This window comes from Typopeltis vanoorti, chromosome 11, assembly GCF_054136105.1.
Source record: "Typopeltis vanoorti isolate ZY-2024b chromosome 11, IOZ_Tvanoo_1.0, whole genome shotgun sequence".
Taxonomy (NCBI): domain Eukaryota; kingdom Metazoa; phylum Arthropoda; class Arachnida; order Uropygi; family Thelyphonidae; genus Typopeltis; species Typopeltis vanoorti.
This window is the reverse complement of record NC_143559.1, coordinates 46421648-46447683: the sequence shown is the minus strand read 5'-3', so window position 1 is coordinate 46447683 and position 26036 is coordinate 46421648. Positions and strand designations below refer to the sequence as shown.

At 32.1% G+C, this 26036-nt stretch overlaps 1 protein-coding gene across 1 annotated transcript in view; it reads right to left on the bottom strand.

The window, feature by feature from the left end:
* Positions 1-2086: 2086 nt before the first annotated feature.
* The window catches only part of LOC150101514 (uncharacterized), a 41733-nt gene continuing 17783 nt past the window's right edge, over positions 2087-26036 (bottom strand). The window contains exons 9-17 of the mRNA XM_090400819.1: positions 22693-22815; positions 19296-19520; positions 16732-16859; positions 16378-16484; positions 15331-15617; positions 13992-14104; positions 9582-9837; positions 7954-8141; positions 2087-2957 (exon numbers count right to left, since the gene is read on the bottom strand). Of these exons, the coding sequence (XP_090256945.1) occupies positions 2779-2957; positions 7954-8141; positions 9582-9837; positions 13992-14104; positions 15331-15617; positions 16378-16484; positions 16732-16859; positions 19296-19520; positions 22693-22815 (1606 nt within the window). The 3' untranslated portion in view covers positions 2087-2778. The remainder of the gene's footprint in view (positions 2958-7953; positions 8142-9581; positions 9838-13991; positions 14105-15330; positions 15618-16377; positions 16485-16731; positions 16860-19295; positions 19521-22692; positions 22816-26036) is intronic.

Below are 26036 nucleotides of genomic sequence, written 5' to 3'. Positions count from 1 at the left end.
ATAACAATCTCTCTGCTTCATTTCCAAATAAACATTCACTCTCATTATTACTTCTGTTTCTCTCTACAGTGCTTTTTTTCTACCTCTGAGACTTGATTTTATAAAAAAAAATCACATTTTTAACAACCTATCTGTTATCACTTGATAAAGTTTCGTCGATGTTTAGGGGAAATCAACAAATTGTCAATTCTCTTTCTTCTTAGTGTGGTGGGTGTCGAGACTGGGAACATATTTAAGTCATGGTATGATGAACTCTGTGTGTGACATTGGGACTTCCGTGATGAGACATTTCACTATATAGTGGTTTAATAATCATAAATGTCTCATGTTATTTTTTGTGCCAACACTATCTAACTACTGCCCTATCTCACTCACTTCAGTCCTATCTAAAGTAACCTCTAAACTGCTGTTAACATACAAGTCGCATATCCGCCTAGCTATCGAATACTGCTCTCACATCTGGAGTGGGGCTCCAAAAAGCTCGCTCAAAATGCTTGACTCAATACAGAGGAGAGCAATTAGACTAATAAATGACCCATCTCTCACCAACTCACTTCCCCCACTTTCACATAGACGCTTGGTCTCTGCAATCTGTATATTCTATAAATACTTTCACTGGAAAGGTTCATCTGAAACAGCATCAATAATACCCCCACCCTGTACTAAGCCCATTGGAACACATCCAGTTGCCACCCAACATCCTTTTACAGTACACCTCGACACCCACAGAACAAGTTTCTTCTCCTCCTCATTCATCCCGGCTACTGCACTACTGTGGAACAGTCTTCCCCAGACGTATTTCCCATGGACTACAACGTACAGGCGTTCAAATCAAGTGTAAACAAGTTTCTCCTTTCGCAACCCACCACCAATATTCAGTACTAACGTACTATAGGTTGACCAACCAACCTCCTGTATATGGGCCCAACATAAAAATAAAAAATAAAATAAAATAAAATAAATAAAAAAAACTAATCTAATTTGAACTTGTGAAGTTTATGAAGTTTGGCCCTCTGAAAATAGAATGAGTAATACAGACTTTCTACACCAACGAGCATGGCAAGCATCTCTACTGTCATATCATCTCATTTTAACATTGTGCGAATTAATATCGATCGCCAAACACGGAATAGAATATAAAACAGAAACATAGTTTTGTTTAGATAACGTCTTGAAAACAGAACGGTTTGAGGTTAATTAATTTAGTTTTCCGTGGGTTGAAATTTTTATGCATTTACGTCTGGAGAATACCACGTACAATCTTTTCAAGTAATTATTATTTAATTACTAGTTTCCTACACCAGTTTCGTATACTTCCTTAAATTATAACAGAATTAGAAACAAAAAGTATACACAGTGAGATTTCTAAATTAATAACTGTTATTTTTCTAATTAAACTTGAACAAGATGTTGAAAAACAGAGAAATGTGGCCTGCTTCATTAATATGCAGATCTTTGGTTTACACTTCTCATAGTGCATTTGAAATGATATCTTAATTTTTGCACATGAAGTAGGACATGTTGTAGAATTCAACAGTACATAACTGTTAAATTCTACATCTATGGCAGTTTAGTGAGTTCCAGTTTACTTGGTGTGTTCTTTAATCGAAATGCCAGTCCTGATTTATGTGCCTGTTGCCTGTTTTTTTATCAAATGCCAAAATCCTCTAAAGGACGTGTACATTGCACGTCCTTTAGAGGATTTGATTGCCAAAACAACTGTGGCTGTTTTGGCAATCTGAAAGACAACTTTTAGGTTGTATTGTTTTAAAGCTTTCGCTATTCTATCTGGAGCAATTCAAGTAATTTTAAGATTGTATCCCATTTTTATGAGAATGTCCTTAATATACATGTATGTTGTTTCTCTTTTTATTATAATCTGTGGTTCGCTTTGGCTAGGCCTTCAAGCTATTCATAAATGCCGCCTCTAAACTTAGAGAAAGTGCTATTCTAGGCAATGTTTAAAGAGATGCACAACATCAGGTAGTAAAATATATTCTTGATTAGAAGGATTCTTCTTTGAAACGTTGGTAAACAGGCATTTGATACCTACTTTGAAATGGAGGAAATAATAGAAATATACATATATATTTCATTAGCTTTATTCATTGAAATGACTTTTACAATTTATGTGAGATTACACTTGAAAATGAAGCATGATGAGAAGTAACATTACCATCGCGAAAGCTGCTTTGTTCATAATTTGTTCGAATTGTGTGTAAAAACAATATTTCCTCATATGAAAATCCAAAATCATAGTCTGCATGCTTAATTCATTGTCTAGGATGTTCTCGATTTGATCTGAATTCGAATTCGACACGGACAGAGATAATACCTGTATGATCTTACCAAACAAATGTCGTTTAGTTGAGTATCACAAGGAGATGGAATTTACATTTTCTGCTATTACACCTTGGACAGATAACTACAGCATGACTGTATTAATTACATTTCTATAAAGCAAAAGTTACTCCACTGTGATGGGCCATTCAGTCTAACACGTATTGACCAAGTGGAATAAAAATTAGTATAAAGCACGTAATTACAAATGGTAACAACTGGTGTTTACTTGTAAATTAAAATCAACAGTTATCATTATGGTTTCTTTATTAATTAAGAAAATGTTTAATATTATATTTTAATACATTTCTCGCTTTATTTTTGTAAAGCCTAGTTCCTTTTGCTTTGATTGTAAGTTTCACTTCAAAATCTGCGTTTGTCAGTCCAGAAATAAATTTTTGCAAATGGGTTGAGAATTTTATATTTTAATTATGTATTTCATTTTCTTTTTATAAGACATAATTTCTGGGGTTTTGGTTGTAAGGATACTGTCAGCATTCCTTCAAAATCAGCCACTTCTCCTTCTGGTAATTTCACAACAAATTTTTGCAAAAGCGTTGCAAAATAGAGAAAAACTGAAACGATGGCCATTTTTTCACCGGGACATGACCTTTTACCTAAATAATGATGAATATAATAAAATATTTATTACTTAGCGTAATTATTTCAGAAATAATATAAAAATATACTTTTTTATAGTAAATAAAGATGAAATCCATCAAACTGTAGAGTGAATTTTATTTAATTTTTAAGTAAAAATATAATTACTTATATTAGCATAAAAACCTCATTAAATTACACTTTGAAAATCCTTAGTCACCTTCGTATGATTTTCTGGCAGCAAAAGCTGTATGTGTGTGTGTGTGTGTGTGTGTGTGTGTGCGCGATGCTTAAAAATAAGTCAACGGACGCCCGTATTGACAAGGTGCATCGTGGCATGTAACGAGTCACATGTTTGAAACTGGTATAAATCAGCAGAATATGATGCTCTCAAATCAGTGCAATTGTATCCTGGATAAATAGCTGCTACAAGGGAATTCACGGAGTTTAAAAGCAGTGTTGTGAGAGGATGCCATGTTGTAGCCCTATCTGTTCAGCAAATTGTTGACAAATTGGATCATTCCAGGTCAACAGTCGTTGATACTATATTGAGATGGAAGCACAGAGCGTTAGCAACAAGTGCTACCCGAAGTGAACGACACACCACCCTCACCGAACGTGATCGTAGGGTGCTACGAGGTATAATACGTAAAAACCACAGTTCCTCGGCTGACACGTTGAATGCAGAGTTTCAGACATCAACTGAAACACGAATCCGCACAAAAGATTCAGAACCGAGGATCACAGAAAGGTTTCAATGGTAAGGCTGCAATAGGTAATTCCCACATTACCCGAACACCCAACATGTTGTCGTCTTCAGCGATGAAAACAGCGTGTACAGTGGAAAGTGGAACTTGGAGAGCTGTATTATGCAGTGACGAATCACGCTACACCCTCTGCCGAGATGGACGGATGTAGGTGCGGAAGATGAACATTGTCCGGTGAACATTCCTTACCAGAGTACACAACCTCAGCTATGAAATTAGGATGTTACAGTGTGATGGTATGGTCCTGATTATCCTCGTTTGAGCTCAGAGCTTTTTTTGTGGTGCCACGAACATTAAACTGCGAGAGGTATCTCAACATTCTAGACAACGCAATGCTTCCTACATTTTAGCACTGCAAACTAGGAAGGCAGCACCGAGTCATAAGGCTGCTGCTGTAACTACGTGGGTTGTGGACATGAATGACACAACACTTAACTAGCCTATACAGTCCACGCCCTCATTACATGCATACAAGAAGATTGGTCCAAAATTTCCATTGATCGTTATCGTACACGTGTCCAGTAAGGTGTGCGCCATGGCTGTTTTCATACTATGTATAGACTGTGTATGTATGTGTATATATATATATATATATATATATATATATATGGTATGTTCCTGTTTTTCCTCGTTTGTGGTGCTACATTTTTATACATTATATATTTTTATGTGGTTACCACCCACGAAAGATTATTACTAAACCTACAGTACATTTGTACCATGGGCGGACTAAGGATGTGTTTTTCCCATTTTTGTCAATTTATATATATATATATATATATATATATATATATATATATATATATATATATATATATATATATATATATATATATATATATATATATATATATATATATGTGTGTGTGTGTGTGTGTGTGTGTGTGTGTGTGTGTGTGTGTGTAATTTCTTAATTTATTTTTACACTGTCTGGAAACCCTACTCTAAAGTTCCATGTTTGTCTCTCTCTGAAAAAGTTCCAAATACGGAAACTTTTCAGCCATTTCGAGCTTTAGTAAGCCAGGAGTTGGTCTAAAAGTGGGTGATAAAATTATTCTTTTATCTAAAGGCAATCACAAACATCCAGGGTGGGATTCGAACTCGCGACCTGTTGTTGGAGACGCAAACTACTCGGCCAACCAGGTCAGCTAAACATATATAAATATTTATATTTTTATATTCATAAAAATATAAATATAAAAATATTTATATTTTTATAAATATAAAAATATAAATATTTATATATGTTTAGCTGACCTGGTTGGCCGAGTAGTTAGCGTCTCCACACACACACACAGATACACACACAGACACACAGATACACACACACACACACACATATATATATATATATATTGTGATTGTTCATTTTTAGGTTTATTTTAAAAAAATACTCTTAGTTTACTAGTTTCGTTGAATGGATCAACTTCTTCAGGTATCACAATCAAAGAAATATACAAAAAATAACAGAGACATTAATGTATTACTATCTTTTGTACTAGTACTGTTAATGCAATTTTTAAGTCTCTGTTATTTTTTGTATATTTCTTTGATTGTGATACCTGAAGAAGTTGATCCATTCAACGAAACTAGTAAACTAGTAGTATCTTTTTAAATAAACCATGTCACCTCTTTATCTCTCGGTATCAGTCATTTAAACTAATTAATATATATATATATATATATATATATATATATATATATATATATATATATATATATATATATATATATATATATATATATATTATTGATCATAATTTACTCGGTAGAAAATGTATATAAAAATGAATTTAAATGACTCTATACGAGAAAAAAAGTTTAATGTTAAGATACGACTAGTTTCGTTGAAATTCAACTTCTTCAGGTATCACAGGCAAAGAATTACATAAAAAATAACAGACATGATAAAATACATTAACATATCTAGAATAAAACACACAAGTACATTTAAAAACAGGAATGCGTACTTGAGTTCCAACTGAAGTTGACTACATGAGTGAGCTGACACGAATGCGCCAGTATTGGACAGTGGCAATGTGTGCATCAGAAATATTGAAGCTAAGACTGTTATTAATATGAGATGAATCAAGCGATATTTCTCTAGATTTAATTATTCATTCAAGTTCATCATAGCATACATGGATATTAGAAGTTTGTGGCCAGTCTACGAGGTGTTGGTGGCCTTCATCCCAGTTGATAGAGAAGAGAATGTGGCTAGAGAGAGCGGTGGCCCTGATCCTATTGTAGGATATGACTCTTTGGTGTTCTTCCATGCATAAAAGGATGGATTTAGTTGTCTGGCCGTAGTATGGTTTGCCACAATCACAAAAAATCTTGTAGACTACTGGATACTGAGTAGGAAGATGTTTCATTTTAGGTCTACTTAGTATGGAGAGAAGTTTAGGAAATGTAGTGAAGCAAGTTCTAATGTTGAATTTATGAAGCAGTTTGGCTAGTTTTTTATTTATGGCGAAACTTAAGAATGATGTATCGGCACTCTAAATTAAATCAAAATTAAATTTACGCAGGATATTCAGAAACATAAGAAATTTCCCTTCTTGGAAGTCCTTATTTATGGAGAATTGGGGATGGGGGGGGGGGGGGTAGTCAGAGAATTAGATTTCTACAGGAAACCAACTCACATGCGGTGATTTCTACATGCAGATCAATTCACCATATTCAACAAAAGTTAGATACCATCCCAACGTTAAATAACTGGGGCTTTTAGGATTATTATAAACAATGAAAGAAAAAATTATACTCTTGTTCAAGAAATTCGTTTAAATGGCTTGTATTCAAGACGATTATTAAACAGGTTTTTATTCTCTGTATGGTGCATCTTCAGAAATTAATTACAATGCTCTTGCTACAAACTTCACTTCTATCAGACGGGGAGACGGGTTGAAATCCGTAAAAACAAGAACATAAAAGAAACAAAATTGTTTCATTGCAATATCATAACACTAATTCTCTGAACAGCATAATATGTATTGGCCGGGCCGTCTGCTTCCATACGTAGATGATAGCGTTTTCATAGAATATTTAAGGAATATTTTGATGTGATTTCTTCAAAGCTTCTGTTTTGTCAATTATTATCATGATGTATCTCGTAAACCGCATTGTTTAGCTGTTATTGATTGTTATCAATTTAATTTCGTTCTTCTTTTTTTTTAATTAAGTAGTCTCATATTTCGTATGTTCCCTGCTGTTTACCTGACAATGCTGTTAACTAAGTAGATAGCGAAACATGTCGAACTCGATATAATTTTTAATTAAATCTACGAGCCTCTCTCACTCTGTATTCTTTATAATTACTGTTTGTTAGGGATACGCCGATTTGTCAAAGACGTATTTTCTAGAAAAAAACTGCAAATAACACTGAAAGAAGAGTACTTTCTACACTTAGACACGCCTATTTAAACTCTTATTAGATTGTTCTTCCGGATCTAGAATTTTGGTCTTTCCAGAAAAAGGGCATCATAGATAGAACTTGCCTGGAGATTCCTTTGGTAGATTACACTTCAAAGTCATTTCCTAAGAAACTTCCCAAATGGTTTTGAATTAGAGAATAGAACGAAGAGAAAATAGAATATCAGAGAATCGAAAATTAATTATAGCTAAAGATGATTAATTTTAAAGAGGGCAATCAACCCTTGGAATTTTGTGCGATTTCAATAATAAAGTTGTACTGTGTATTAGTGTCTCAGACTTGATCGCATTAGCCACACACCTCTCATTATATGTTGCCTATATATAGCCATAAAAGTTTAAACAATAACATTTCGTCAAAAGCATAATATACTATTTGCAGTCCACAGCACTGCGGATATTTTGAGATCCGTTACTTTTTTCGGGTACCATGCTTAAACACTGTTGTAGACTTTCGTAATCATTGGCCCTACTTACAGTACTAATTCACATTTATTTCCTAGTCTCTTGTGAATGCAATTGTCAAAAACAATTAAAAATTATCGTTGGTAATTAAATGGTGCGTATTTAACATTATTGTCATTTAAATATAGTTGTCAATTTCTTTTTATTGTTCTTAATATCTAATAAGAAAATTAAGTTAATAAGTACAATTGGGGTCATTTAAAAATTAAATCATATTTCACTTTTTTAAGGATACTTAAAGAACATAAAACCCTGTCCTATAAGCCAATATTTAATTAATTTATAAAACTAATTTAAAACAATTTATTTTTAATTTAATATAAGTTATATAATTTGTACCATTACTTACCCATAGAAAAAGGAATCACACATTTCGGTTTTATCATCGTTTTCCCATCTGAAGATAAAAACCTCTCTGGGTTGAATTTTTCTGGATTTTTCCAGGATTTTGGATCATTATGTGCTGCCCAAAAATTAGCGATAACTATGGTTCCTTTCGGAATATCATAACCTCCTATTGTCGAATCTTCAGCTGCTCTATTATCAACACAAATTCATAAGTAAAGTTTATTATATATATATATATACATATACACACACACATCCTGTAGTGTTCTATACTTACTATAACCTTGTTATACATATATTTCAATTATATTGTAATTAACTTAAGTATAAAGAGCTAATAAGCTTCATTTCGGCAATGAAAACATTACTTAAATTAAGGGGATATTAAATCCCATAGAGTTTCTTATTCGGTTTTAAAACTATGTGGGATTTAATATCCCCCTTAATTTAAGTCTTGTAATTAACGTTATTGATTTGAAATTATTTTTATTGTATTGAAAATATATAATGAGTAAAATAAAAAATAAATATAAACTAAATATAAAAACAAACATAAGATAAATATGATAAAAAAAAAAATTTCACTGTAGTTCCTTTAGGAGATTTTTTTTTTTTAATTCTTGACTCATCTCATAATTCTGTTGAACAATTTTCAGATTGTTCAACAGAATTATGAGATGAGTCAAGAATCATTTTATACAATCAAATTGTAATATTTGCCTTAATTCCCTATTATGTTTGCTTCATGTAAGATTATTTAATGAGCCTACAGACACAAATTATACACTGGAAGCCTGGAAGTTAAAAACAATACTTTTGTCAGTTCAGATCTTCAATGAGAATAAATGGTGGATATAGCTCGATAATAGGAAAAATAAATCGATATTCTTTTATTTAAATTTTAAAAGATAAAAGTTGTATTTCTCGTTCAGTAGACAAGTTTGATTTTGCCAGGGATTTATTTTGTGTGTAACAGTTAGAGTGACACACACACACACACACACACACACACACACACACACACACACACACACACACACACACACACACACACACACACACACACACACACACACACACACACACACACACACACACACACACACACACACACACACACACACACACAGAGAGAGAGAGAGAGAGAGAAAGAGAGAGATGGAGTAAGTATTTTTCGTAATTGGATTTTTCTCTTAGCCAATAATTTTTCAACTATCAGTCCAAAAATTGATATCCACTTCGTGCCCGTTTCTGATGGTATAACCATTTTTAATTTTATCTCTTCAAAAAAAAATAATAATAAATAAATAAATAACGAAACAGTTATTCAGATAGTTTTAAACTTAATTTTACTTTATTTCGATCTCATACTCCGAATCCATAATAAGGTGTCTATACGTAAATTAGAGCATTTTTCAATTGTCCTTACAACCTGCCCTCCTTCCGATGTTTGTTAGATTAACAATGAACACCAATATAAAGTTCACAGGCACGTATACAAATAATCCTGTAGTGGTATATACTTTCTGTGATGTTATTACACATACATTTATAATATTCTAAAACTACTTGTTATAGAATTAATTCTTATGGACTTCAGTGGAGTTATTAAATATAATGAATACTTACGCTCTCTGCAGGTTCAGTGGAATGGTCGTTTGGCATCTGAATACTTCCGATATAGTTGCTTGAGTGTATGGAAGATGTAGATAGTCATCCCATGATGGCATCCTATCGTTGCCAACAATTTCATCTATTTCAGCTTGAACACGTTTTTGGATATCTGGAAATGTTGCCATAAGTAAAAGCGCCCACTGAATTGTTACTGAAGTGGTGTCGCTTCCTGCACCAAACAACAGGGTTACATTTCCTTTTAACATATTTCCTATTTAAAAATAAAACAGAAAATTTTTCTTTATGTTTTAGTTAATTGGTTTCGTTATTTTTAATTTTTTTTTCTTCATTTATTACGACGCAAAATGTCTTAACGCATAATGCTTAAAGAAAATTAATAGAAACAGTTCACGAATTTATATAATAGTGCAGGAAATAAATAAATGTGATTCAGGCATAAAATATTTCTTGTATGAATTTACCATATTCATCTGTCTAAAATCGAAGAAAAATCTGTTTCTAAATTTTTTTCTAATTTTTTCCCTTTAACTGAAACTGAAGCGAATGCCCATCATTTATTTTAATGCCTTTCTACATTTTAAATTTTGAGACCTGTTGCATTCGGAAAAATTTCGGTTGATTGCAAAATTTTCGCCCTGATTACCAACTTCAGAATCAGTTACTAAAATAAAAAGCCAAAAGGCTTCAGTTCGACGAAGTTATTATACTGTGGGTGGGCTAAGCATTATTTTCTATTCTTGTTAATTTTATATAATTTTTGTATTTTTTAAATTTATGTAATTTTTGTATTTTTTAAATTTATGTAATTTTTGTATTTTTTAAATTTATGTAATTTTTGTATTTTTTAAATTTATGTAATTTTTGTTTAATTTCTTTATGTGTTTGTTAATAACTTGGAATTGTACGTTTTAGCATTTAATATCTTTGACCATTGGGTATGTTTATATTGTTTATATGTTGTGATGATCTTAAAACTCTTTGGAATGTCAGATGACTTTGCTATTAGCCTACGTAGGCTCAATTGTTGGAAAGACTTGGCTTCGAATGCTATATAGGACACGAAAGAACTTCAACTTGGCTTTTACATTGAAGTTAAGATTGACGGTGTCATTAAGGTCGTGTGTATGCCTTTTCTCCCTGAAATCTGGGTTTATTTTTTTATCTTGACATCCATCCGGCAAAAGATGGAGGATCGATGTCATGTACAAAGTATACTTATAGGTAGAGAGCTAACTATCTTATTCAAGGATACTTGAAATATCGTAGGATCTTAAGGGCCTGATTGAAGTACTGAATGATGATGAGTTGTTAATCGTTCGTAAATTATGATAGTCTAGTAGAAATTAAAATTGTTAATGTTCCAAAAAGTAATTTAGAACATTAACTGTTTTATTTTACGAGTAGCATACTGTTAACCTCTTTCAAAGTGAGAGAACTCAGTCCTGTGCACAGTTTATATTTTTGCCAAATGCAGTTGTAGCAGCCGCTAGAAACTGTATTTATTTTAAAATAAAACATGTTGATATTTTATATTTTGATAACATTTGGATTATTAATGAAGCCCACACTTATCTCCTTAGAAATGTAAGATCATGCTGTCGTCGATATGCATGCATTCACATATATCTCACTTATATACATTTATCTTGAGTACAAAATCGTAATCACTTCTTCTGATAATACTACTCTTCCTTACGAGATGCTAAATCAAAACAACCATTGAAATAATTTACTTTATACAAGAGAAACTGAGTAGATTTCATACTGCATGAAACTGTTATTATTCTTCTTCTCTTTTCCCTGGGTGACAATTCATATTCGATTTGTTTTCCATTTCCAAGATGCGTTTCCAACGATAGTGTTTTTCTGAAATCAACGAGAGTCGAAAACAGTCATTTAACAGCCCTGTAAGTTTCTGTATGATAGCTTAAATTTTATTTATTTTATTATGTTTATTTATTTATTTTGTCCGCGCGGTTAGCCTAGTGGCTGTGCGCTTCGCAAGCATGTACTTGGGGAAGAAGTGTCCTAAGTTCGATTCTTGTCCGTGAGGAGCTGAAGGATCTGCCACAGCCAAGTTAGGCGGTCTTAGGCGTGGACAGTAAGGTTTTGTCTCTACTTTATCCTGGGGTTTTCATCCCACAAAGCAGGCAAACCGTATTTGAGAACTCAGCACTATGGACATAGGATACACCAGGGCTTAGGCTAAACCACATTATGATATCCTGTGAAAGGTTTGAGGTCCGATGTTTAATAAACCCTCGACACAGCAAGGTAAAAAGGGAGATGAGATTTATTTTGTTGTGTTTATTATTTTATTATCTTTCTATGCTTATTTATTATGTTTATTTTTTTTATTTAAAAATATTTAAAAAAAACAGTAATAGATAGCCTAGCCCAAGACTATCACTAATTATATGAGGCAACCGAGGAAGAGACTAGCAAACAATTTGGGATTTTAAGTGGTGGATTGGGTTTCTCATCATTACGTCGGAAACAATTAATGCAATTTATGTTTATCACTTTCATTAATTGTATGGTCTTCAACAGGATGCCCGTTTTGAGGGATGAGATATCCATTTTTGTATTTCAAGTAATTTGATTATTTGATTAATGAGAGTCCCAATAGCTTAGCCTTAATTAATAGAACTGGTTATTAAAGCGATCAGATATTTTAGAACTATTAAGGACAAGCTCCCTAGTTTATTTAAATAATTACCTGATATTTGTTCGAGGGTGGTTATAAAAGGCAATGTCTTGTCCTATAATTATAGGTAAGAGTTTTAGCGTAGGAATGATGACAATTAATCATCATTCGTATGAATCCTTGAAAGGATTCAACATAGAAAAACAAAAATGTACTTGGAAGTTTAAAATTTGCTGCTGTCAGTAGCGTACCTAAGGGGAGGGGAAGGGCCCCCCAAAAAAAAAGAAAAAGAAAAAATAGCTCTAGAAAATTTTCCAAAAATCTTTTCCTAATTAAAATTATTTTTTTATTTATGTTCTGCCGTGTCTTCTATTTATGAATTAGCTTTTTATGAACTACTTATGAATTAGCGGTCACATAAGGTGGGAATACTCTACAGCTCTCGGGAATCACGGCCGCTGTGAACGCAAAGCGAACAAGGTAGTGTTCGGGCGGACCCAGCGCTATTTGGTTTGCTTGAGTCGGGCTAGAGGAGATCACGGGTTTCGTGTATTGGCGATCACTGCAGATGCTGAGTCATAGCTCGTATGCAATGCGTAGTATCTATTTTCATATCGTCTACTCAACTCGGCTCCCACCAAGATTAAATCTTGAGTGCTCGGTACTTAATTCTTAAGTTCTAAAGAGTCGGTTAGATGTGGACCGCTTCTGATGAGCTGCAGGCCAAATACATAGAACAGTTAAGTCATCATAAACCAATAATTCAGCTAAACAAGGATAAACACTCAGAGTAATTGAAATACTTCATCAGAATCTGGATCTCTTTTACTATCCAGATTTCACAAGATTCTGTTGATCTCTCTCTCTCTCTCTCTCTCTCTCTCTCTCTCTCTCTTTCTCTTTCTCTCTTTAAAAATAGAGAGAAGCAAGAATGATGATATTTATCAATGTAGCCAAATTTTCATGGAGGAAAGTTAAAGAAAAAAAATAATTTAAGAAGGCATTTCGTTGTAGGTGACCTTGACAATTCAATGAACTCCAATAAGAGACGAAAACAGTCCGACAGAAATTCTTTTCACCCATTAAAATATCCAGTTTTCTTTGTTATAAACTGCTTTACATTTTATTACAGATAGAAACAGAAAATGAAAATTTAATGAACTGTATTTGCACATGGTTGGATTGGTTAGAAGCAACTAAGGTAATGAAACCAATGCATGCGTGTGCCCTCTGCTTGGGATGTGTTTTGTAGGACTAAAATTCCTACATTCCAGGGAAGAAAAGGTCTGCATCTCTGAATGAAAATTACGTTAAAAATCCTTATGAAAACATAAACAGAAATGTGACACAATTATATTTTGAATCGAAAGGGAAAGGGAAAGATAAATAAGTAATTTAGCTACAGAGGAATGCACGCCTGGCAGATAGACAGAATATTTGTGGCATATTGTTTATGAAAATTAAACAAGACCAGAATTCTTAACGTTTCTGCTTCTTAGATAAGTGCGTGTGGCGAACGGAACCAATAACACTGTGAATATTTAAATATCCGAAGATGATGACTCAGAATATATCTTTCCCTAACCCTACTTTGCCTTCAACTTGGGGCTCTCAAGAATAGTTTACTCATACCGTTTATTTATTTTTGGAAGTCTGCACGACAAGAATGATAAAAAAATAAAAATATAAATAAATAAATAAAATAAAGGAATGAATGGAAATTATTTCTTTCTTCTGTTGAATGCATAAATACTTACCATTAAAAGAACTGTTGATATTCTCTCCTTTCCTCATTTCTAAAGCAAAACTATCAACGTAATTACCAATGGAATTTTCATCCATACTTTTTTTAATAGATTCAACTTCCTCCCTAAAAACATGTTAACACAAATATTTTAATGCAAGTTGAAAGCTCAATCACCTTAGTAATCACCGAAAGAAATACTTAAGCACAATCCTATTGTGAATTTCTTTCGGTAAAAGAACACTAATCTCAATAGAATTTCCACTGAATATAAGAATTTTTAAACTTTTTGAAGAGTATTAAATTATTGAAAACAAAACATTTCAGCTTTCCAATTTTCTCTTATTGAAATCCGTACTACTGACGAATGTCTGACCCATTTTAAAAACTAGTCATGCCCCTAAGGTGGTGGTTCTTCAAACAACCACAGAAGATTTCAAATTAATTAAGTACCGACTAAGTACAGCGAGAACTTCATTGTAGTTTACGTCAACAGCTATGTCACAAAAGCTTCCTATAGGAAGACGTAGATATTTATGAAAATTGAATATTTTCATAAATATCGAAAATATTCAAAAAAAAAAACTGACATAAATTAGTAGTCAGAAAAGCTAATGAGCAGCCTCCAGAACTATGCAGTAAATATGCAACCTATATTCAATAATGTCATATAAACAGCCATATACTGCTAGTCAGTCTAATGTCGTTAATTTACACGTCTCCTTGACTAGTTGATTTGTAGAGATAGCCTGATTTTATTTGAAGTCTGTATACGTGCATAAATAGATATTGGAGCTTAAAAGGTAAATGGTGCAATAAATGTCTAGTTGACAAAAACGCCATACACAGCGCAAGTCTCCTGTTTATTGAATTTATTCTACAGCGCACAATAAGTCAAGGTTGACAGTTTCCATCTTCAGACTTTCTCCTAATTCAATAGCAATCTTATGTAGGTTAAACTTTTCATAACGACATTTACAACCGATATTGCTGATCCTTACAATATCCTATAGTGAAGAAGAGGGAGAAACCGTTTTGATTATGACGTTAATCATATTCAGTAGAAATGAAATGGGGATGTAAATTTAATCTCTACTGCTCTCTTTTATTGTAAACAATTACTTTATTATAAAACACAAATCCCTACCTTAGAATATTGTAAATAAATATGGCTCGTCTTTATATTTCATATTTTATTCTTATCTAAACCTTTTCTGTTTGAATTGCTACCAAACAACCACAGTTCATATTAAAAATTATATATTATTATTAGTATAGTAAATTTAGTTATTAGCCTTATAGGTAAAAAAAGTCGTATATGAAGTAAATACATAAAAGCACCTCATACTTACTCAACAATTTGATTCAGTTTGCTAAAAATTCGTATTATTGGTAAACACTGTAAGGCATTCACTACTGGAGTCAGCCAAGGGAAAAATGTAATTAACTCAAAAGGTGTAAAACCATCACTTGCAGCAGCAGTGAGTTCTTGAAGATATTTCATTCTTTGTTCATCCAAATGCTTCCCGAACACCATAGAGGTAATATTGGTAATAATACTGGCCATAAGAGCAGGTCGCAGGTGAGTAGGCTTTCCATTGTACTTTTCAACTATTTTTATAAAGGCACATATTTCATCCTGTAAATATACAACAAAACTCTTAGATCCAGGTGTCAAATAATTTTTGTTTTTGTAATAAATATGCACGATAAAGGGAAGAACACTTAAAATATTATCCAACGTTCATTTTGGTTTATCTTATATTGAAAAAAAAAGAAGAAGAAAAAGAAGAAGAAGAAAAAGAAAGAAAGAAAATAAAAAAAGAACAGAGAATTCTGACAGCAATCTATGACCTTACCTACAGAGCACGCGCTGTTGTTAACTTTGGCGAGTTGATTAGGTTATTGAATATGTGCAAAACATTTATAAAAATAAAGTATATTTATACAATCTTTTATAATTAATTAATCGAATTAATGTTTTCTTAAATCGATATATACTTCAAAAAATGTTACGTTTTATGATGAGATTTTAGATTTATTAACAGTCTCATGAGGTATTAAAATCCATCTAAATCTTGGAATATCTTCAGCATGTGTAATTGCGAAATTTCAAGCGAACAAAATCGTAGTAAACATATTAGTTTATCCTCTTACTTGCTCAATGCCAACAACCGAAAATTCTGTATTGACAGTCCAACTAACATTAATAATATTCATTAGTACATTCACCTCGTGTACTTGTGTCTTATCATTATTTCATTCTCTTCTATTATCAATTTGGTTGGAGCGTAAGGGCAAAAGATAAAGTATGTTCTTTAGATGATTTTGATAACTGTTGCCTTTAACTTACACGTGCTGTCTGCTTTTAAAGCTTCCATGACGTTATTTCTAATTACCTTTATTCGATCTTCCATTTGACCTTTGCCAAATCCCAAATCACGAAGTACATGAAGGGCGAATCTTCTTTGTTCTTGCCACACAGAACCATTTTCAGAACCAAAATCTGTTAAAAAAAAGTATAAAGTGCATTATATGCTAATTCTAGTTGTAAGTAAACAGAATAAGTTCTAATATATTCCAATATAAAGAGAATACATCTGACGTTGTTCTGCATGTTTGTAATTTCCTAGTTCATGCTCTAATTAAGTGAGATTCGAAGTAATAACAGTTTACAATAAACTCATAATAAAGAAAACTTAACTTCAGTTTGCATTGTCAATGAATATAATAGTTCTTTACCTATTACTTACTTATACTACCAGGAAGAAGATTTAGAAAAGATGGTACTGGTCTGTGCAGGAAATCCGATTTAGTCAAAGCTTCTTTTATGCTTTCAAAATCGTTTAGAAAAACAACATAGCGACTACCAATATTCATACTGGAATATAACAAAATAATTTTTGAAATTAGCATTTGATTTATGTTAATTATATATCCATTTATTTATTTACTTGTTTCTTGCAAACGAATTAAATTATCAAGGTTCGATTATTAGCTGAAGGAAGCAAAGAGTTTTTTGATTTATCTGCTTCGGCCATAATTTAAATGAAACCAACTAAGCAATGCATCACTCTTGTATTAACTCCTTTTATTTTTTCTGTATTTGCTAAGGGAACTACTAATCATACTTTTCTATTAGAGCAAATGCCACTTCTTCTTTCAAGCAATTGCAGTTTTTCTTCTAGAATATCATGATTTCAAGATGAGTTCAATTTTTTTTTATGCAAAAAGCATAATAAAATAAAGTAACAGCATATTATGTTTTAGCAAAATCTTCAGTTTGCTTTAACAGGATTTTTATTTAAAAGTTGCCATATTCACCTTGTATGTGTCCAGATTAATTCTAAATTTTAAAATATAGCTTTTGAATAATACGACGAATTTGTATTTGTTAGTAAAAAAATGAGAAATATTTTAATAAAAAGAAAGTACAATTAAAACATTATAATTACGACACTAACAATAGTGTCATAATTTGTAATTTGTAAATTTGTAAATTTATAATTTGTAATAAATTGTACAATGGTGAGGGAATTTATTTTTACTAAATATATGTAATTATTTTAACAATAATAAGTACAATAATATCAAGAGTCTATTTATTGTTTATTTGAACAATAAATAATTGTTTATGACGATTTTGAAGCCATTGTTTAATTTATATTGTTTCAGGTGCTATTAAAGTAAATAATTAGACCTATAATAGTTTTTATAATTGATTCAATAAAATGACTCACTTTCTGATATTTGTCTACTTCAATAGCATTTAGCATAAGGACGACAAAACTCTCTTTAGAACAACATATGAAATTAGGTTTTTCATACTGTACGCAAATATATTTCATAGGTAGGTCTGATATATAGAACTGACATATATTGTTTTCCCATATGCACTATTATAATTACTCTTAATGTATGTTATATGCTGAGGTCTGATTCGATGCGAAATATTTATTGTTATTTGGTATTTTCTGAAAGAGTAGTGACTTAGCAGTCATTAACAATTTCTAATGTCTAAGATTTGGTACAGTTATAAGATTGATTATTGACATACATTGATGGTCGAGAGCTGTTGTTGCCATCAATTTGTTGTATAATGAGTTTAGTTTTTTTTTTTTCATAACAATCATAGTAATATAATATTCCATAGCTCACAAAGGAGACAGCTAAAGATTTGTAGATGATTTTCCTATTAATTGAAGGTAACGTGTCTTGTAATTAGTGCATTTTAAAGAGTAACATGCAAAGTTTTTGTGTATATAACTAATGCGTGTGTTCAATTGCATATTGCAGTCAGCAGTCCTGGGTATTTGCAGTTTTTAATTTCTTGGATTATTGGGCAAAAAATCTTTTTTTTTATTTCTTTTAAGCAATATTAGATATAATATTTCGATGATATACGTGACAGATAACCATCTGAAGGTTTCTAAATATGATGAGTTCAGATTTATTGCTGTAGAGTTACTCCAACAAATCAGTGTCTAAGTGTGTCTGTAAATGTTGTGAGGCTGTTAAGGGGCCTTATTAAACAATTATTAATGAGTACTGTGACATCTGCTTGCGGATAGATCTAACTGAATAATTATAGTTTTTTAGATCGTTTACAAAAATATTGAAAAGGAATGGAGGTAGAATTGCTTCTTGCGAAATGTCATAATTAATCTCAATTTTGTTACTGTAAGTGCAATTTATTTTGTCATGTAAGTTTTTCAGAAATGTTTACGAACCAATTATGGAGCTTTTTCTTATATCAACTGGGTTCTCTAGGTGTCAACAGCTTTAGCGAAGTCAAGAGCTAGTGCAAACACAAGGTGGCCTTTGATCAGAGATTAGTTGTTTGTTTCTTTGGATGATTTCTCACATATTTCTACGAAATCCGTACTAGATATTGGAGAGTATATTGAATTTTTCTAGATATGTAGATAATTTTTCATTAACTATTCTTTCCATGATTTTTCTATTACTATCTATAGCACATTCTGGATATAGACAGTAATAGACCGTATGAGAAAAAAATATATATATAGAAAAATCACACTCTTAAATATAAATATCGATGGGATAAATACGATAATGCAATAATATTATTGCATTATTGTATTTATCCCATCGATATTTATATAATACGAAAATGCAATAATATTATTGCATTTTCGTATTATATCGCATACTATAATAATAATAATAATAATAATAATAATAATAATAATAATAATTTCAGTATAAAGTTTCATTTATAAAACCGAAGAACATTAATTTTGCTTAATCTCATATAAATGCGTTACACCATCTATATAAATAACAGGCTTCTTACCCGAACACACTCCCGTATTTCTTGGAAAGTTTCACCAACTGTAAATGGGGAGTTTTCGTAATGAAAGGAAAATACCCAACTACAGGTAAACAAATGGGACCAGGCGGAAACTTCTTTCTACTGTTTAGGCGAAGGAACAGTACTGCACATGACACTATGAACAATGCACATGTTGCATAGGTTGTAAAATCATTCTCTGCAAGATTTATAATATGCCACTCCATTCTATGTCAGGCGATCGTTACTTCAAATCCCGTAGATGTCAAATTCGTATTTTTACATTATTTTACAATGTCAAATAGAAGTCCTAAACCTACTGTACTATATACGCTTAATCCTTTCGTTTAGATAAGTGTAACTCAATGACGAGAGCGATTTCAAAATTTGATAATGGTCTTGATCTTAACACATTTATCTGCCATCTGGTGTTATCTTTGTACATTAAAATACAAACTAAATTTCAAATATTATTACCACCAGTCATATTTTAAAAGCTGAACTAGATGAATTGCATGTTATTATTCTAAATTTATTATGCTTACTGAAATAAAATATAATAAATATTTAGGATATTGTTTATGATATCTCCGGCTATAAAAACGGTAAATTTTTTTTCATGTTTTCATTTTCTTTTTTTGTTGCTTAAGGTTTTAACTTTCAGTCGTTCTTTACTTTATTAATTCTGGGGAATTCGATTGTTCTGTTGAAGTGTAACTGAAAAAAAAAAATAATACGAAATGTTAATTTTAAAAGAAAAAAAATTAACAAATAAACAAATGATTAGAAATGCTACGCATCTACAAGTGTGAATATTTTGTTTTATGTAGTGCTATTTAATGCTTTGTTTTAGTGTAGTGCAAAGTGGCGGTTCCCAAATGCAAAACCTATTATTAGGCCTTAGCATGACTATGAAGCAAATGCAAATAATTCCAAATTCATAATAGTTCGCAACGTTTCTTTCCTGGTGGGAAAAATTTAGATAAATAAATAAATAAAAATAATAATATCTTCACCAAAAATAAAAATACAATATATTTCTCTAATATGTCTCTCCATAGGTATAAGTATCATTGGCTCCTGAGTAAAGGAAGAATCCTGAAAAATATAAGTTGCAAAATATAAGAAGATAACATCGAATATTAATACTTTAGCTGGAGGCTATTGCCTGTAATTAATAAATGTTTGTTCTCACTTTGCGATGAGATATAAACCTCATTATTGATGGTCAATTGTAAATAAATGCCTGTAACTGTTATTACAGAAAACAGTATGGGGATCCTTTCAAAAGAACAGAAATATAATAGAATGAAAAAGGAAGAAGAAGAAAAGTTGGGTTCAAAAGTGTAAAGCTGAATATCGATGTTGATTAGCAGCAGTTCTTCCCGTAGATATATGTACTCGTATATGAGGTAGGTAGAGGAATGGTGGAATGGGGGTGGTGAAGCTTCGTGCTAAGATTTAAGGGCGTCCATAATGTGCCCTTTATCGAACTACAGTTGCCCAGAACACGTAGTGGCGTGCGTGTCTAAGTATTGTGTATATGCACTACATAAGTGAGGGTTTATGTACTTCTTGAAGATTTCTAATTCAGGGGCTGGTATGTGTATAATGTTGTGTGGAAGAATTAATTTCAGATTTCTAGTCTGTTATTTTGTCAAGATGATGAGCCTGCCATCCCCATATGGTATACTCTCAATTGAAAAGCCCTTAAAAGTTCTTTGACAGGATTCGTATTCTTGTTTTTCTGCAAAAGGTTTTCTAAATATCTGATTGATGAAATTATGTTTTAAAATGCAATACTCCACATATATGGGTTTGTAAAAATAATGCACTAAGGCTTGTCTTTTGTTGCTATTTAGACAAAAGTGGGGTAGTATTTTTCAAGGATGAAGAAGAATGATTTAAGTTAAGACTGACCGTATTTACTTAAATCGTTGAAGATTCTAGTAAAAAATCCTTCCCCACTTTATTATTTATAGAAGGTACACTTAAACCAAAATCATCTATCGCATCAACCTATTTCATGGGAGGTTAATTGTCTATAAATTATTTGCTGAATTTTCTTGCTTTTAGAGCACATTTCTAACTTTTATATCAGCCATACACATGGCAGGTCCCAAAACCGATAACGTGGCAATACAGCGTGTGTGGGAATGTGGTTATAAAGAAGACATAAGTTATTTTAAGCCCTGATGCCGTAATCATTAGCAGAAAACAGAACTGGGGAGACTGTTCCAAGCAGTTAAGGTATAGAACTAAATGAATGAGGATGAGAATTAGAGGAAAGTGGAAAATGGTAATTGTCAGTTCAGTGGAGCAGCATCCATTAACATACTTATAGGAAACATAATGCACCAACAGGGGGCGTTTATGGAAAGCGTCTGGAGAAAGGGAGTGATATCATCAGTTAAAAGAATAGCTCTCTTCTGATGAATAGTTGTCAGCTGCTACATCTTTTCAAATTCCATCCTTGACGGTTGTTCCAATCCTCATATAGTAAACTACATTGAGAATTATGACCAAGTCACAATTCTCAATGGACATAGTTATCTTATTCTCTGCACGTGTCATACCATTTCAAGACACTTCTGAGGTGTCTTGAAATGGTATGACACGTGCAGAGAATAAGTCTGATCACTGGTACAGCATTTTATTGATTTTTCTTGAGACTCCATGAAATACCTTTCGTGGTTCTAATAGCTGATCGTGCCTGTCGTGTAATGATATGCTCATTTTACACGGGCGGGAGTTAGATCACGGAGATACTTGAAGTCATCTAATGATTGCATGCACCTATCTCCAGTTCAGAATTAGCATTATGTTGATTTGGCAGAAAAATTACATCTATATAAGCTATTTATGCCAACTGTGTTGTTCTTGAAACCGCTAGGGTATTTTTTTTTTTTTTGGCGGATGATAAAACCCTATTTTCCAAAAGGAAAATCTCCTACATCTCCGTATGAGACTAGTTGATTCATGTTCTTCTTCGAAACTGTCATAAAGGTTTAAGTGTTCTACATTTCCATTAGAATCCAGATCATTTCAACCGAAAAGGAAATATCATACCTGCATTAAAACTATAAGTGTATGTGCATTTATAAGAAAAATCCTTTGAAAAATGCAGTCAGAATGTAACAACTTCGAGCTTAGATGTACGAATAGTTAAGCCTTTGAATGATACTAACATGTAAACATTGAATCCAATCACTTATTAGCTTGTAATAATCACCCAGAAAAAAAAAACAAAGAAAAAAAAGACATTAAAATAGAAAATGAAAAAATTTCGTCCCTGAATTGTTATAAATTAAAACAATTATACGGTGATTCAGTTTTGATCTGCTAACTTTAAATTTAAATGCATGCTGCTAATTTAGTCACCGAAGCGTAGTTTTCTTACCTGAACACTTTTCCGTATTTTTTGGAAAATTCGGCCAACTGTAAATGGGCATTTCTCTTTAGAAATGGAAAATATCCCAATAAAGGCAAACCAGTGGGACCAGGCGGTAGCTTCTTCTTTCTACTGTTTATGCGAAAAAGCAAGAAACACGTACATAATACTATGAGAATTATACTTATTATGCAGGCTTTAAAGTTCTCTAGAAGATTTAGAACGTGCTTCTCCATTTCTTAAGTGACACAATTGGCAAAGTCTTTGGTCACAGCTTAATGCGTTTAAACCCTGCAGATTATTTTCGAAGCATAAGCGGACTATTAAACATGGTCGATGTACCCACTTCGTCTTACCGCTTGGATAAATGCTAACAAACTCGTCTGACAAGCGTGCGTTTTTGTATACAACACATTGCCACACGCAATTGTTGCAACACAAGTTGCAACAATCACGTGTAATAAAATTTTGTGGAGTACGGTTACTTAAAAGTTAATGTTTTGTTGATTTAATAACAGTAATTTTTGGACTGCAGCCAATTTGTTACAAAAATTCATTTCCAAAATGAACACCGTATTAAAATAACTAAAATCAATAAAGTAAAAACACACATTCTTATATAAACTCAATATCCATTGTTACACTGATAAATCCATAAAAACTGAGGATGCATTGGATAATAATATTTTCCCCAATTTGAGCACAGATAGTCTATCGTTTTTAATCTCTTCTCATGAAATGCCAGCCTCTTGACGTTTAATCAACTGAATAGACGATCGATGTTCTGAAATACGTTTTGACATTGATCCTCCCGTGTGCACAAAATAGGATAAGTTGCATGCAGAGAACATTAATACTTTACTCGGAGACTATAAAGTTGCTTGTTCCGAAGCACTTCCATTGTTTGAACTTTCTAATCCATATCGAATTTAATAATTCTCACTTGTTAGGTTCAGGAATGCAATAAATCTTCCATCGAAATCAATAATATTGTATGTGGTTTAAAAACACCAAAATTCAAATTCCATTTTCTGAATTAAAAGCCTTTATCAGTTTAGAAAAATAAATCTTCTCATCAGAGAATAATGAGAATAATATATTATTTTATATAATATATAAAATAATACGCACACACACACACATTTCTTCTGCTATGAGAATTTTTTATGGTATAGATGGACAGAAAGCGCTAGTTTTCGCATTTTCGTGCTGAGATTGCTATGGCAAGTTACTTGCAATTAACACGTTGCAGAAAAAGTGTGATTCAAGCTTTGAATAGAGAAGGCTATTCCTCTCGTGAAATAGCTAAAAGGGTGTCCTGTAGTCAATCTACTGTTATTGGCTGCTGTTCAACGTGAAGAAAACCTGATCTGCTGAAAAGAAAACGGAGACAGGGCGAAAGCCACTGTTTACAACAGCGGGCGCTAACACGGGGCTCGCGGTTAGCCAAGTGCCCCCGAGCCCCGTTTTTAAAGTGTGTATGCGAATCGCACATCACAAGTTACGGTTACGCACCTCTGTCGCAACAGGCTAGTACCCTGAACTCTTTTCTAGAGTGACAAAGTGGCAATCAGTGATTTATTTGATGTATTTCTAATAATTTTATATATTTCTATATTATATTTTTACAATCCATGAAGGATAACATAAATAAAAAGATTTATAACTTGAACGTGGAGATGAAGAACAATTTGGTTTTGTTTATTTTTAGGGAAAATGTGTATGCTTGTTATGCAATGTAAGAGTTGCTGTTCCTAAAAAGTCTAACGTAGAGAGACATTTTAACACTGTTCATAAAAACTTTAATATAAACTTTACTATAAATTCTATAATTAGAAAAAAAAATATTTGTTAGTTGAAACCGAACGTAACTCAACTTTACTGACAGTAGTGTTTCTACTGCTCTATTTGCACGACATTTTGACACACTTCTGGAAGAGTTTAGTGCTACATTTCAGGAATTTTCTGAATTGATTAATTTATATTTTTTGTAAATCCTGCAGACGAGGATGTGTCTGCTAAAATAGCAGCTTATTTCCAAATTAGTAATGTGGACAATTTGGAATTATAAATTTTAAATATAAAAATGATATAATGTTAATATCAAGATCATGAAAATGATGAAACATTCTGGGATTTAGTTGATAAAAATAGCCATCCCTTATTAAGAAAAATGTGCTCTTAAAATATATTCTTACTGTGCTTCGACATATTCACGTGAATCTCTTCTTTGAAATAAGAAATATTTGAAATCCAAGTATCGATCACGGCTCAACGATTCTAATTTTGACCGATTCTCATGTTATACTAATAATAAGTTTGAATATCTGTAATGCCAAGTATCACATTAATGCTTTTTTTTCTCTCTTTTTCTTTTTTTGAAGTACATACTTAAGTTTGTAAATAGAATTTTGTATTAATACATTCATTTAAAATAAATATGCATTGAATATACTTTAAGCTTACAACTTCCCATCCAGCAAAATTAAGGTAAAATGCTCTTTGTCATAAGCCAGCCATTTGAAGTGTCCTTTTTTAGTGAAAAGGTTGCCGACCTCTGGTCTACTCCACAAGATAGAGTATGCTTTACAATCCTAAAATGCACCATGCAAATTGAGCTCTTAGTACTTATAAAAGAAAAACACTTTAATTTTTGTTGAGGTTAATAAGTGTCTCAATGAATACTCTATTCAGTAACCATTGAAAATTTGTGGTACCAAATGGAGACTGAATTACATGAGAACAAGCCATTATAAGGATATGGAACCATGAATTGAAAGTTGCATCCATCAAAAAATTAATTTTGTCACTGTCCTGCGGATGCCAAGCTGTAATAAAAGCAAGAGGAGGACCCACGAATTTTTAGCTTTGAATATTAGAAAAATGTGCAGCTGAACTAAATTTTGATATTTGTTTTTTCCAGTGAAAATATTATTGTCCACTCCATTTTGGAATACAGTAGATTCCGGTTACTTGGGAAGCATCGGGACTAGAACACTTTGTTTTTCCAGTTAAGCGGCTGCCCCAATTATGCGAAATTTTATGGAAGAAGCTAAAATATCACAGATATTTAGAAGCTAAGATAAAACATCAAAAAGTTAAAAATGTTTTAAAATAGACAAACTTTCAGTATACCTTTGTTAACGATATTTTTATTTAAGAAAACTAAACCTGCACACATATAAGTATCCCTAAACAAGTTAATTATACGTCGGTATCTATCAATGAAGCATATTTTCCCTAACAATTATTTTGGAGAAATGGTTACGATTTCCCATTTTTCATTCCCCCGATAAAATTCAGAATTGCATCGCAGACAATACTTATGTTTTCTATTTTACCGCACAACCAAC